The sequence below is a fragment of the Chelonoidis abingdonii genome, chromosome 3 (assembly GCF_003597395.2).
Source record: "Chelonoidis abingdonii isolate Lonesome George chromosome 3, CheloAbing_2.0, whole genome shotgun sequence".
Classification (NCBI taxonomy): Eukaryota; Metazoa; Chordata; order Testudines; family Testudinidae; genus Chelonoidis; species Chelonoidis abingdonii.
Genome location: NC_133771.1, coordinates 110386748 through 110400454, shown reverse-complemented (window position 1 = coordinate 110400454; position 13707 = coordinate 110386748). Strand labels below are relative to the sequence as shown.

Here is a 13707-nt window from a genome sequence, read left to right as displayed (position 1 = left end):
CTACCAGAGTCCGGGGGGGCGTGGCCTCATCCAGAATAGGTGTGGCCTCATCAAGAAGAGGCGTGGCCTTTCCAGATTTAAAGGCCCCGGGCACCAGCTGTGGCTGGGAGCTGGAGGGCCTTTAAATCAACCAGGGGCTCCCAGCTGAAGAGGTGGCTGGGAGCCCCCTGGGACTTAGGGGCAAATTAAAGGGTCTGGGGCTCCAGCCACCTGGAACCCAGAGCTTTGCAGGGCTGAGGCAGGGATTTAAAGGCCCCAGAGCTCCTGCCGCTGAGGGGAGCTCTGAGCCCTTTAAATCCCAGTTGCAGCCAGGATTCAAAGGGCTCTGGGCTGCCTGCAGCCGCGGGGAGCTCTGAGCCTTTAAATCTCAGCCCCAGCCAGGATTCAAAGGGCTCTGGGCTGCCCACAGCCACGGGGAGCTCTGAGCCCTTTAAATCTCAGCAGCAGCCGAGATTCAAAAGGCTCTGGGCTGCCTGCAGCTGCGAGCAGCCCAGAGCCCTTTCAATCCCTGTGGAAGCTGTTGCAGTCCAGCATGGTGTACTGGCTCTTGCTGGTATGCCGTACTGGACTGGACCTGCTTACTTACTGATCAACAGTTACCTTGCTTAGTGCTGCTCTGCAAAGGTTTGATTGAGCCCCTACCCCCCTTACTTATGGGCCAAGTCACTGAAAGGAGGGATAGGTGGGCCAGAGGGAGATAATATAATGTAGGGAGATATACATCTATCTCATAGAATTGGAAATGACCCTGAGAGGTCATTGAGTCCAGCCCTCTGCCTTCACTAGCAGGACCAGGTACTGATTTTCCCCGAGATCCCTAATTGGCCCCCCCTTAAGGAGTGAACTCACAACCCTGGCCCATACTCAAATCACTGAGCTATCCCTCTCCCCCAGGCAGCCCCAATTTTGGTTCCTCAAAATCAGGGATGCTTAAAATCGCTGCCTAAAACAGGGATCATCACAGCGAGCCACACAACTCAGCCGCCGCTGAACGCGCCTGATCTGCCTCCATCCTGCCCTAGGAGGCACCGGGGAGCAGCCTAGGCACCGGGGCGGGCACCAAGCTTGAGCCCGCCACCCCGACAGGGGACGCTGCAAGCGCCTCTGTCCTGCCGCTGCCAGCACACGAAGGGTGTCGGGCCGGGCCGGGCCTCACTTCCGGGTCTGAGGCAGAGGCGGGTTTTGCTCAACAGCCTCCTTCCCCCCGGTCTCCGGGGCTCAGTAAATGGCGGCGGCTCCGCTGGGGTGGAGGAGGCGGGGCCAAGGCCGAGAAACTTTATAGCCACGCCCGCCCCGCGGGCCCCACGCTTCCGGTGCAGCCCCCCACAGCGCGAGCGCAGCGGCCGGGCCTGGCAGAGACAGCGGCGCGTGCGGGGTCCGAGAGGAAGCGGCTCGCGGGATTCACCTTCCCCCCTGCCGGGCGGCGCGATGGAAGGCCTGACGCTGAGCGAGGCGGAGCAGCGCTACTACTGCGACCTCTTCTCCTACTGCGACATCGAGAGCACCAAGAAGGTGGCACCCAACGGGCGGGTGCTGGAGCTGTTCCGCGCCGCGCAGCTGCCCAGCGAGGTGGTTCTGCAGGTACCGGCCGCTACCCGCCCCCGCCAGCGGCCCCGCGGGCTGGCACCGCCTCCCGCGGACCGCCGCCCTTTGCCCCCGCTGCCGGGGGCGGGGATCCTCCCCCCCCGCCTCCGGGCGCCAAGCAGCCCCTCAGCCGCCCCCGGTGCAGGGAGGATTCTGCCTCTTCCCCAACCGCCTCGTCACCCTCCCGGGGGCGCCTGGCGCCGCTGCTGGTGCCCTGAAGGCACCGGGGTGGGGAGACTTCCCTCAAGGGCTTCCCGTGCCCCGCGTGCTGGCATCCCCCTGCATCGGCCCGAACCTGTTCTTCCCCTGCAGCTGGGGGTGGGGGATGCCCGAGGGCAGTCCCCGTGCTCCCGAGATACGATGTGGAATGGCAACTTCAGCGCCATCGACTCCTGCTGGGCTTGGGCTTGTGCCCGTGCAGTGCTGGAAACGGGGTAAATATGCTTATCCAACTCGGGGACGCTCTGCGCGTGTTGTCGTGGGATTCCAGTGTTAGTATTGGGTTAAGATATATAGTTCAGAGGTCTCCACTTGCTGGGTTGGGGAGGCTTCGTTGCTGAGCTCCTGGGGTAACACTGGCCACTGGCAGGGAAGTATATCACTTCTAAAAGCTTTAGAGTGAAGTCCATCCAAAGCATGGGAACTCCAGCAGTCCTAGCAAATACTAGGAAACAGGAAATCTGGATGTTATTCCTGATGATGCTACTGGCTCAGTGACCTTGTTCAAATAATTAAATAATGCTTGTTTCTTAATTTGCAAAAAATGGAGTACCTGCATATCTTTGTAAAGCACATTGGCATCTACTAGTGAAAAAATGCAATTTTAAAACTATGTAATATTAGCTAGTTTGTGCTAACGCAGTAGATTCCTACTAGCAATGTGTGGAAGCAAAAATTCCAGAACTACTTCTGTGACCAGTGGGAAGTGGGACTCATCTGAGAGCTATGTTACACAGTTACAAGTAGTGCTTCCAGTATAGCTGAAGGGATAATTTAACATTGTTTGCCTAGTATAGTTCCTAGAAAAGTATCCACAGGGGAACTGTAGTTGCAACAACTGTGTATCCTGAATTGTTGCTGTCACTGCATCCACCATAATGTGTTCATGGCCTTGACATTTGTAAAGTTTTTTGAGTTCCCTGAAAGATGCTTTAAGCAGAGTAAAGTATTATTTCCAGAAAGCCATACCACCTCATAGGTTCACTGGTGCCTCAGTGAAGAGTCAGAGTGCATTATTGTAATTTGAGACCATCAAGGACATGTATGTCAACTTTCTGCAATTCAAAAGTGGGATTAATTTCAGGAGCTTGTATACACTTAATCAGGAGGTGTTGGTGTTACTTTTTAGACACCTAAAAACGAGTGGTTAGATTAGTAGAAAGGAGTTTAAAATGAACCGGATCATATGCTCCAGCTCAGTAAAAGAGGGTGATAAGTTGTGGGTAGAGTAAAAATTCTGGTGAGGACTAAATGCTAAAATTAATTTAAATTACTAGGAAATCTGGTTGTCTGATTTATTGATTTGATGTTCTTATCTTTCATTCATGATCTACACTGTTTAAATCTCTAAACTAAAAGAAAACTAATTTTTAAAAATATTTTATGAATGAGACCTTGAGGGCCACCCACTATTAGTATTTGTGTTCTGAATTACAGATTCCCACATTCCTGAAGCTCATCACATGAACACAATTGGATATGTTTTGTTTTTGTTTAGTGTCTCTTCAATGTTGTATATATAAAATAGTTGTGTATATATAAAATAGTACAGTGGCAGCACTCTATACTTGATGCAATAGCTTATTGGAGTAGTGTGGTCTTGTGCTTTTCTACAGAAGTGCTCACAGGTTCAAATTCTACCTAGTCGGTCTCAAAGGAGGTGAATATTCTCTTTCAGAGTGATATTCTCTTGAAGAGTAATGCGTGCTGGGAGAGAGAAATGTAAGATATACAAGTAGTTTATACGGTTATAAATGAACTGGATCAAGTCAGGAAAGGGAACCTGGGTGTCATTGTAGACTGCTCAGTGAAGATGTCCTATCAATAGGCAGCTGCATTTATGAACCAAACAATGTTAGGGTGCATAAGGAAAGAGATGAATAATACAAAAGATGTAAAATGCCCCTATAAATCAATAATGTGTCTTCATCTGGAATGCTGTATGCAGTACTGGTCACTGTCTCAAATATTGAAGAACTAGGGGAAGTTCTGAAAAAAGTAATGAATGATCAAGAACATAGAAAAAACTCATATGAAGATTGAGAAGACCCAGGTTTAGTTTAGAAAAGTATATAAAATAAAGAATGGAAATGGCTGTTCTTATTTCGTAATCCAAGAAGAGAACATTCAAAACCAAAGGTAAATTTGTTCACATCGAATTTAACTCAGTTGTGGAACTCAGTGCCACAGGAAGTGATTGAGGCAAAGAACTTAATGAGACTGAAGAAAAAGGAATAGACATTTGTATGGATATCAAGAATAACCAGAGTTAACATAACACAAATTTGTAGAAAAGTTATCAAACCTCATTCTTCAGGGTATAAATCAGTCTGTAGCTATTGAAGATCAGGATGAGACCTAGTGTGGGTGGCAGATTATCCCACATCTGCCTACTGTGAGGTTCTTCCACTTTCTTCTGAGACACCTGGTACTGGACACTGAGTAAGGAGACAGTAGAACAGATTAAGTGGACCTCAGACCTGATCCAGTAGGACAATTCCCATGTTCCTACAGAATGTAACATTTAGTACCAAACAACCAAAATGTGAGTACATGTTATAAATTTTGAGTTTATTTAGCCCAGTCAGATTGCCCCAGATTTAAGAATGCTGGGTCTATGTATACATGTGGATTTCCATTAAGAACCTGTGAGGAGAAAAGGTTATAATCAGAGACAGTAGAAATCTTAAGGCATCTTTTGTTAAAATCAGTACAGGCTTGATTAAAAATCCGAATCTTTGACTTTGTGGGAATTTTTGTTTTGCTCCTTTCCTTCCTTGGACCTATACGTTATTCATTGTGCCACAAGCCAGGTGGTTGGGAGCAAGGCTCACACAATCTTCTCTGATGAGCTACACATTTCTGTTGGATTTTATTCTACAACAGAGAAGGCTAATGCACAGCTGCTGGTGCACCCAAAAAAACCCCCTCAGTTCTGCTGCTAAGCCTCACCCCTCAATTATGTGTTAAATAAACCAAGGAAATCAATATACAAAAATCTTTGTAGTGAAGCAGTTACAGTTGCTACACACATATGCTTGACAAACCCTTAAGAGCAAGAAAATGAAAAGATGAGCCACCTAGAGGTGTAACCCTTCAGTCCTCCACCCACAAAAACACATAGCTTACCATTACCACAACTGAGACACCATTCGCCACAACCTTAACTCTGCTAATGTCAGCCTCTCATTAATCCGTTTAACTGCCATTCTGCAGGCAGTTCTTTACTAAACTAGCATTGGGGCAAAAAATAATCTGGTTAAAGGGTGTACCCAAAAGTGCAAATGGGGGAAAGGTGTGAGAGCCTCAGCTGTTTCGTAATGAAGTCTTTTGTGTATATTTAAATTAGGATTCAGAGTCAAGCAGTTGATATTGAGTAGATGATACCTTTCCAGGCCCATGTGCATGTAAATAGTATTAAAAATGCAGCAGTTCATTGTTTGAGGCGCACAGTGGAGAGGTCACACGTTTTCCCTGTGCACTGTGAAGTACTACTTTCTGATAGCAGAGAAGATTGGTTTGTGGACAGACCAATGAAGGGCACAGGATGGATAACTTGTCCATGAACTACTTGTATTGAGGAGTACCAAAACCCAGTCTGCCTTTACTAGTGACTGTACCAGTTGGAAACCATGATACCATTCCCTTCTCTGCACAGTGTGCTTTTTGAAAGTAAATGCCTTGATTTTGCATGGATGAGGATTTTGCCACTTCTTTAGTCAATCTGCAGTTTTAATTAGACAATGCCATATTTGCTTTCATTTGAAAACCTAGTTTGAAACCATAAAAGAACTAGAAATAATTTTCTAAATTGACAGTTTAAACTCTGAATATATTAGATGCCAAAATATGGAAACTCCCTGCATCCATTGATTGTATAAAAATGTTATGGATATCTAATTTCCATACAAAAACTTTCTCATCACAATTGTCTTTTAAAACAAATATGAATTTTTTCTTCAAATTAAAGGTTTCAATCTAACAAAGATTCTAAACATCAAAAAATCAAGTGTAAAGGAAAACCTATCCATCAGAATAAATATTTGGTATTTTCACATAGTTTGGATAAATCAGGCTATATATTAAAACCTGTTTAAAAGTGTTACGGTAGTAAACTGGCATTGAAGTATCAAGTGAAGTCCTGTTAACCGAATCGTGACACATGCTAATTTTCTGAATAAAAGTACACTGATGAATTAAATTGAAAAGTACAGAAGCGCGTGCAAGTTTTAGCCTGTGTAATGAATTGGAACATGAAATAGGAGAATTTTCTCAAAAGTAATTTTAAATCAGTTCTTGGTGAATCTCATTAGTGTAGTATTGAAATAATTCATTAAATTAGGCCTCCATGATTTTCCCTTTTCTTTTACTTTGTTAGGCTTATCAATTACTATTATATTGGTTTAGGGGTTATATTTGACAGCAAAGATATTTTTGGAACAAAATATCCCAGGGATATAGAAGTAAATGATTTGAAGACTTCAGTACTGGATTTATATAATTCTTGTTAAAGTTGCGTAATCACAGAACATTTCATGCATGTGTGCTGTATTTTGCTCTTATCTTGAATGAGCCTAGAACTTTCTTGAAACAATTTACTTAACTGCACTGTGAGATTATTTCTGTGCTTGACATTCTTCTAAAATTACTATGTCGTGAAGGCAGGATCTTATGTTGCAAAATAATATTACAGGGGGGAAAAATTAAATAAGCATTTTCCCTGCCTGCTGCCCTCTTTAGAACACCCGTCATTTAATAAAAATCAGTGCTGATGTTCCAGACTGAAGTTAAATGACTTTTACTTTGGCATTAGAGACTCTCTGAAAAATGAGTCAGTTCTACAATTATGCTAGGATCTACTTTTTACAACTAACTACAGTTGCACTGGATAACCTTTAAGCAAGTGATTAAAATGCTAGCTGATATTCTTTTGTTAAGGCTGTCTGTTGGTGGGCAGGGTGGGGAACCCATTTTTCATTGTCTAGTGAGTCTCATTTTGATGTTTTAATGTGATATACGTGACAGTACACTCTTGTTAGTCCTTTATTCAATAATATGGTTAAAGTGTTGCCAGTCTAATAAATTAACAGTGTGTCTAATCTTTTAATTTCCAAAAGCTTTGTCTACCCCTTTTGATTTCTATCCTTATTTGCTATTGGCTATTATGGTAACAGAATAGTTTCCATAGTTAAATTACCTTGAAATTAATAGATTGGGTAATTACTGTCCCCCATAGGAGAAACCCATCAGTTCAAATACACTAGCAGTAAGTCAATTTAAAAATGCAGATCAGTTTTCACAGTAGATTATTGTGTATGTGGGGAACAAGTTAAGAAAACCAAAATGTCAATATCGTAGTGGTGATCTTAATTTCACAGTTATTAGTGTTTTCATTCTCTACTGCTTTAGATTCAATTTAGGTTGGTAGTGAGAACTTGCTATATGTTTTAAAAATTGGCATTAGCTATGAGTAAAACCTTATTACACACTTTAAAATCTGACATACTGTCAAAGTTGAGTTCCCAGATCTGTCCTTTTAAAGCCTCATCTATACTATATAAAATAGTTTTAAAAAATTCACCTAAGAGTACATTTTTCTAATGTAGGTGAGGACTTACTGTGAAAATCTACTCTTAAAGGTAGACTATCAGCTCACAAAAGCAGAAGCTATAAAAGATGAACTGCAAATGAAAGCTGAGTTAAAGTGTAAATTGTCCCAAATAAACAGTATGGTGAGCATGCACTTATTTAAAATAAGGTTGTACTTAACTTTTTTAAAGGGTAACCTGAAGATGGGAGTCAAGTGGTTTTCTCTTTTTAGTGACTGATTTACAAGAAAATAGGTCTGAACATTTTTTAAAATATTGGGAATGCGCATCTACTAGGCCCTGATCTTACCTCCATTGAAGTCAGTGGGAGCTTTGACATTCTTTTCAGTACGAGCAGGATCAGGCTAATAACTTCTGTCATTATAGTATCTGGGCTCTTTACCTGTGTTTTCATTATGTTAGAAGTTTCCTTTCAGAGCTTTCTCTGGAATAGGAGCGTAGAATCCTTTCTCCCTTCTCTCTGCTACCACTGTGGCCCCCTCCCCCCAAAAACCCAAGCTTTTCCAGCTGTTTGTCAGGATCTTGGGTGTCTGTCTTTTTAGCAGAGTTAATTTTGTTCTAAATAGTCTGAATAAAGAGAACGTGCTTTCTAAATTAAACAGGTTTCCTTAGTATATATACTCTCACACCCCTACTATTTCTCTAAATAAGACTTGAATTTTTAATTAGAGGAATCTTAAACTTTTAGGCTTCCTTTATGCATCTCCTACTTTTAAAAAAAGAGAGAGCAGTTATTTTTCTTTATAAGCCACCTTTAGATGTGAATATTTAGAAGAAATAAGATTTAAACTACAACAGTGTAGTACATGAGGGCATTCATTCAGTATAGAAATCTGTAGTTGAGTGTTTATTTTTGCTTTTCAGTTAACCTTTAGAAATTTAATCTGAAGTTAGGCAACCCAAACTCACAAATCTTTAACCTTGGATATCTTGTAGTTGTGTCATAGGCCTACATGAGGCATGTGCTTATGTGCACTTTGTTCTTTACCACTTTCCTTAATAGGAAGTGGCAAGAGATAAATGCATCACAAGCTTGTTTGTAAGTACAAAAAATGTGTAGTCACTGGGTATACAGTTAGCAGCTCCCAATTTGCGAAAGATATACGCAAAGTTATGAATTTGTCTAAAATGCATTGTTGCAATGAAATATTTTCTTTTGTTTCCTTTAACTTCTCCCCTGAGCTGATTGATATGTTTGTTTCTTTTTTCTGCAGCAATAAGGCACTTACGGTCTTATTTCTTTTAGTACAAGAATTTGCTCTTACAGTTTGTAACCTGAGAGCTGAGTTCTGACTTTTATATCTTGAACTGTGGCAAACATGCTCAGTTCTACTTGTGTTAGCACTGGAAAAATCCTATTGTGGACTGTTCAGTGGTGTTTGAAGCACAGTCAATTAGATTTCCTCTGCACAGGGTCAGAGAACATGCCAATCTATGACAGGGGTGGGCAAACTACAGCCTGGGGGACAGATCCGGCCCTTCAGATGTTTTAACCTAGCCCTTGAGGTCCCGCTGGGGAGCGTGGCCCAGGCCTTGCCCCGCTCCACATATGCCGTGGCTCCCAGAAGCAGAGGCCTGTGCCCGCTACAGGTCTGATGTATAGGGGCAGCCAGGGGGCTCTGCACTTTGTCCCTGCCCCAAGTGCCAACCCCACAGCTCCCAATGGCCGGGAACCATGGTGAATGGGAGCTGCAGGGGCAGCGCCTGTGCATGGGGAAGCATGCAGAGCCTCCTGGTCGTGCTTTCATGTAGGAGCCAGAGGGGGAATGTGCCGCTGTTTCCAGGAGCTGCTCGAGGTAAGTGCCTCCTGGGGCCTGAACCCCAGCCCTGATCCCCCTCCCACCCTCTGAACCCTTTGGTCCCAGCCCAGAGCACCTTCCTGTGCCCCCAATCCCTCATCCACGGTCCCAGCCCAGAGCCCACACCCTCAGCTGGAGCACCCACCCTCCCCAGACACTCCAGCCCGGAGCCCCCTCCTTCACCCTGAACTCCTCATTTGTGGCCCCACTCCCGCATCCCAGCCCCCAATTTCGTGAGCATTCATGGCCGACCATATAATTTCCATACCCAGATGTGGCCCTTGGGCCACAAAGTTTGTCCACCCCTGAGCTAAGATATTAGCAGTGTCTGGTCTATATAAACATTCCCACTTTTTTTAGCAATGGTAGGAAATTTTAGCTAGGCTTATACTAGACTACTAGTGTAACTTTTGCCAACCCTTAAACCTGATCCAAAATTATCATGCTTTATAATAAGTCACATGATGAGCTTCTCCTCATAAAGACTTATGCCAACACAAAACTGAACTAATATTCAGTATCAAGCCTCAACCCTATTTGAAAACAGTGAGCTGTAGCCCATGAAAGCTTATGCTGCAATAAATTTGTTAGTCTCTAAGGTGCCACAAGTACTCCTTTTTGCTGATACAGACTAACACAGCTGCTACTCTGAAGCTTAAAAAAAAAGACATGAAGAGAGGGACAGGGATTATTACCTACCTTAAATAGTAGCATCTGGACTAGAATTTTAGAAATGCATCAGATGTTCAAATTTTGATGTTGATCAAAGCTGTCAATGCTTGGACTAAGTAAACAAAGTAGTTGATTATGTATTCATTGTTATCTTGTGATTTCTTTCTAGTGTGTGTAATAGGGTGCATGGATGGCCAGGCAGCCTGGTGATGCATCTGACTTGAAGGTCAAGGTGCCTCAGTCTTTCAGGCAGTGGTGGTTGGAGAACCCAGAACTTCTCACTCCACCAGGTCCCAGCCCAGGACCCTGTGTGAGTTGACCCCTTGACAGGGGACACTCCAAGCAGGGAGTCTAAATCCACTGCCCTGGGCTACTTCCGACTAGTATTCCTTCAGTTTGGGACGTGTCCCCTATAGTTCACTTTGCTGGGGTGGTTTGCTGCCCAGAGCTCCCGCTTGTGGATGTTGGGCTCCTTCAGGCAGGACTTCAGTAAGTGGTGCAGCCAGACCCCACAGTGTCTCTGAACTGCAGTCACCCAGTTACCTCATTTGCTGGAGGCTCCTAGGTCTATTCTGCAGTCTCCCTTGGCTGGAGCCTGAGAGATGGAATGTGTTCCCTGGTGGCTGCCTTGGCTGGTAATCATCCTTCCTATCAGGTAGGGCAGTAAGTAGCTCCTGCTTTTCACCAGTCAGTCCTGAACTGGACCAGGCTCTCCTTTTCTACTCCCTCCATGCCTGGCAGTAGCTGCAGGTATAATGGGGCGGGACTAGCTGTTTACGCCTTTCCATGCTGGCGGGCAGTTTCTCTGCTTTCTCACATTGTGAAAACACAAGTTTTTTTCTCTAATCCTGAAAGGGAATTCTTTTTGTATCAGATATTCAGAGTACCTAACAATAACCCAAACAAATAGTTATTAATTTAAAGGTATATCGTCAACTTAAAGTCATAAATAATCTTAATTTCAGATACTATAAACTCCTGAACCCTTTGCCAATCTTTTACAATCCCATTTTACTAGCTTTTGAAATCTTTTTCTGGGTAAAACCCACATGAACAAGGAAAACAATGAAACTATCTGATACCTAAAACATAGGTGTTATGGGAGGCCATAAAAGTGCTTCCCATATGAATTATGCCTGCATGAAAGGTTCCTGGTGGACCTCAGGAAGTTTTCTGCTCTTCTTCCTCTGCCGAAATTCATAGTTAAGCCATAACACAAAGAACCCCTTCTCCTCTACACAGCCCCACATTCACAACTTTCATTGTAAACAACTTGCATGTTTCCTCTAATGGGGATCACGTCTGGACAGATTTCCCACTCATTTTACTCACTGCCCCCGAGGGCTAGAGGGGTATTATTACTTTTGAAATCAGCAATGCTTGTCTGATTGTGGCTCACTAGGGATATATCTACATTGCAATTAAAAACCTTGTGTCAGATGGCTCAGGCTAAGAGGCTCTTCAGTTGTGGTGTAGACATCTGAGCTTGGGCTGCAACCCAGGCTATCGGACTCTGCAAGGTGGGAGGGTCCCCACCGCAGCCTGAGTCTGAGCATCTGTACCTCAGTTAAACAGCCCCTTGGCCCAAGCACTGCAAGCCCAAGTCAGCTTGCACAGACCAGCCATAGTGTCTAATTGCAGTGTAAGACATGTCTAAATCAACATTTGTGCTGGTGATCCACAGGTGTTTTGCTGGCTCTGGAAGCTATCCAAGGAACTGGATTGGTCCCTGCAGGTGTCTATATAAAATATGTAACTTTTAAATATGCCCTTTACAGGTACGGGAGAATGTCTGAGCAGCCAGGATAGGTTTATAGAAACTGTGATATGCTAATTAGAAGAATTTGAAAAAGATGACACCCTCACCTGAATTTCTGAAAGGGGTGAGTTTGAGTATTTATAATCCAGGAGCACTTTTGTGCTGCCAGTATCCAATATACCTCTATCAGAAGGGTAGCCGTGTTAGTCTGTATCCATAGAAACGAGGGGTCCGGTGGCACCTTAAAGGTTAACAGGTTTATTTGGGCATAAGCTTTCGTGGGTAAAAAAAAAAACCCACTTCTTCAGATGCATGGAGTGAAAATCACAGATACAGGCATAAATATAGTATTGGCACGTGAAGAGAAGGGAGTTACCTTACAAGTGGAGAACCAGTGTTGAAGGCCAGTTTAGTCAGGGTGGATGTTGTTCATTCTCAATAATTGATGAGGAGGTGTCAATACCAAGAGAGGGAAAATTGCTTTTGTAGTGAGCCAGCCACTCCCAGTCCCTATTGAAGCCCAGACTGATGGTGTTAAGTTTTCAAATGAATTGTAGCTCAGCAGTTCCTCTTTGGAGTCTGTTTTTGAAGTTTTTTTTCGTTGAATGGCTACTTTAAAATCTGTTGTTGAATGTCCAGGGAGATTGAAGCGTTCTACTGGCTTTTGTATGTTACCATTCCTAATGTCTAATTTGTGTCCATTTATCCGTTTACACAGAGACTGTTCAGTTTGACCAATGTACATGGCAGAGGGGCATTGCTGGCACATGATGGCATATATCGCATGAGTAGATACGCAGGTGAATGAGCCTCTAATGGTGTAGCTGGGTCCTATGATGGTGTCATAGAGTAGATATGGGGACAGAGAAGACCATGGGGTTTGTTACAGGGATTGGTTTCTGGGTTAGTGTTTCTGTGGTTTGGTGTGTAGCTGCTAGTGAGTATTTGCTTCAGGTTGGCGAGCTGTCTGTAAGCGAGAACTGGCCTGTCTCCCAAGGTCTGTGTTAGTGGGGGATCATTTTCCAGGATAGGTTGTAGATCATTGCTGATGAGCTGGAGAGGTTTTAGCTGGGGGCTGTACATGATGGCCAGTAGTGTTCTGTTGTTTTTTTTGTTGGGCCTATCCTGTAGTAGGTGACTTCTGGGTGCCCATCTTGCTCTGACAATCTGTTTCCTCGCTTCCCCAGGTAGGTATTGTAGTTTTAAGAATGCTTGACAGAAATCTTGTAGGTCTCAAAATTACCCACCTGGGGAAGTGACGCCATCTTAGGACCCAACAACACCATCCACACCATCAGAGGCTCATTCACCTGCACATCTAATGTGATATATGGCATTATGTGCCAGTAATAGTGAGGGTTCCATGCTGGTCAGAATACTCCATCTTCTGACAAAGTTTTAGGTAGTTTTCTTCCTACCACATACTGTCAGGAACAGTAATCTGGAAATAAGATAGGTAATTTACTTGAGAGCCTGGAGAAGGGGTGAAAGGTGAAGGAGTTAACGGGGAGAACAAGTGAGTAGATGAATAATAGATGAGTAGCATTAGAGAGAACAAGGTTTGAGTTGTATGGGCTGCTAGAAACTTGGCGAGTGGTACTTTATTTCAGACTGCCATACTATACTGCAGAATCCAAGCCACGCTTTCCATTAATAAAAAACAGATTAAGTGTCTAGCACAGGGGTTGGCAACCTCTGGCATGCGGCTCTCCAGGGTAAGCACCCTGGCGGGCCAGGCCAGTTTGTTTACCTGCCGTGTCGGCAGGTTCAGCCAATCACGGCTCCCACTGGCCACGGTTTGCCGTCCCAGGCCAATGGGGGCGGCTGGAAGTGGCGCGGGCAAGGGGTGTGCTGGCCGCAGCTTCCTGCCACCCCCATTGACCTGGCATAGCGAACCGCGGCCAGTGGGAGCCGTGATCGGCCAAACCTGCCAGTGCGGCAGGTAAACAAACTGGCCCAGCCCACTAGGGTGCTTACCCTTGCGAGCCGCATGCCAGAGGTTGCTGACCCCTGTGCTAGCATTTATGGTCCCAAAGAGAACCTTCAAAATGTGACTTAATCAGTG

At 44.3% G+C, this 13707-nt stretch overlaps 1 protein-coding gene across 15 annotated transcripts in view; it reads left to right on the top strand.

The window, feature by feature from the left end:
• Window positions 1–1177: 1177 nt before the first annotated feature.
• REPS1 (RALBP1 associated Eps domain containing 1) overlaps window positions 1178–13707 on the top strand; it is a 114010-nt gene continuing 101480 nt past the window's right edge. For 10 of the 15 annotated variants that reach the window (XM_075063997.1, XM_075063990.1, XM_075063995.1 and 7 more), the window contains exon 1: window positions 1312–1581. In XM_075063997.1, the coding sequence (XP_074920098.1) occupies window positions 1429–1581 (153 nt within the window). In that variant the 5' untranslated portion in view covers window positions 1312–1428. Of the gene's footprint in view, window positions 1582–1894; window positions 2019–13707 lie in introns of those variants that run through there. The other 5 variants (XM_075063992.1, XM_075063988.1, XM_075064000.1 and 2 more) reach the window with 5 other exon arrangements.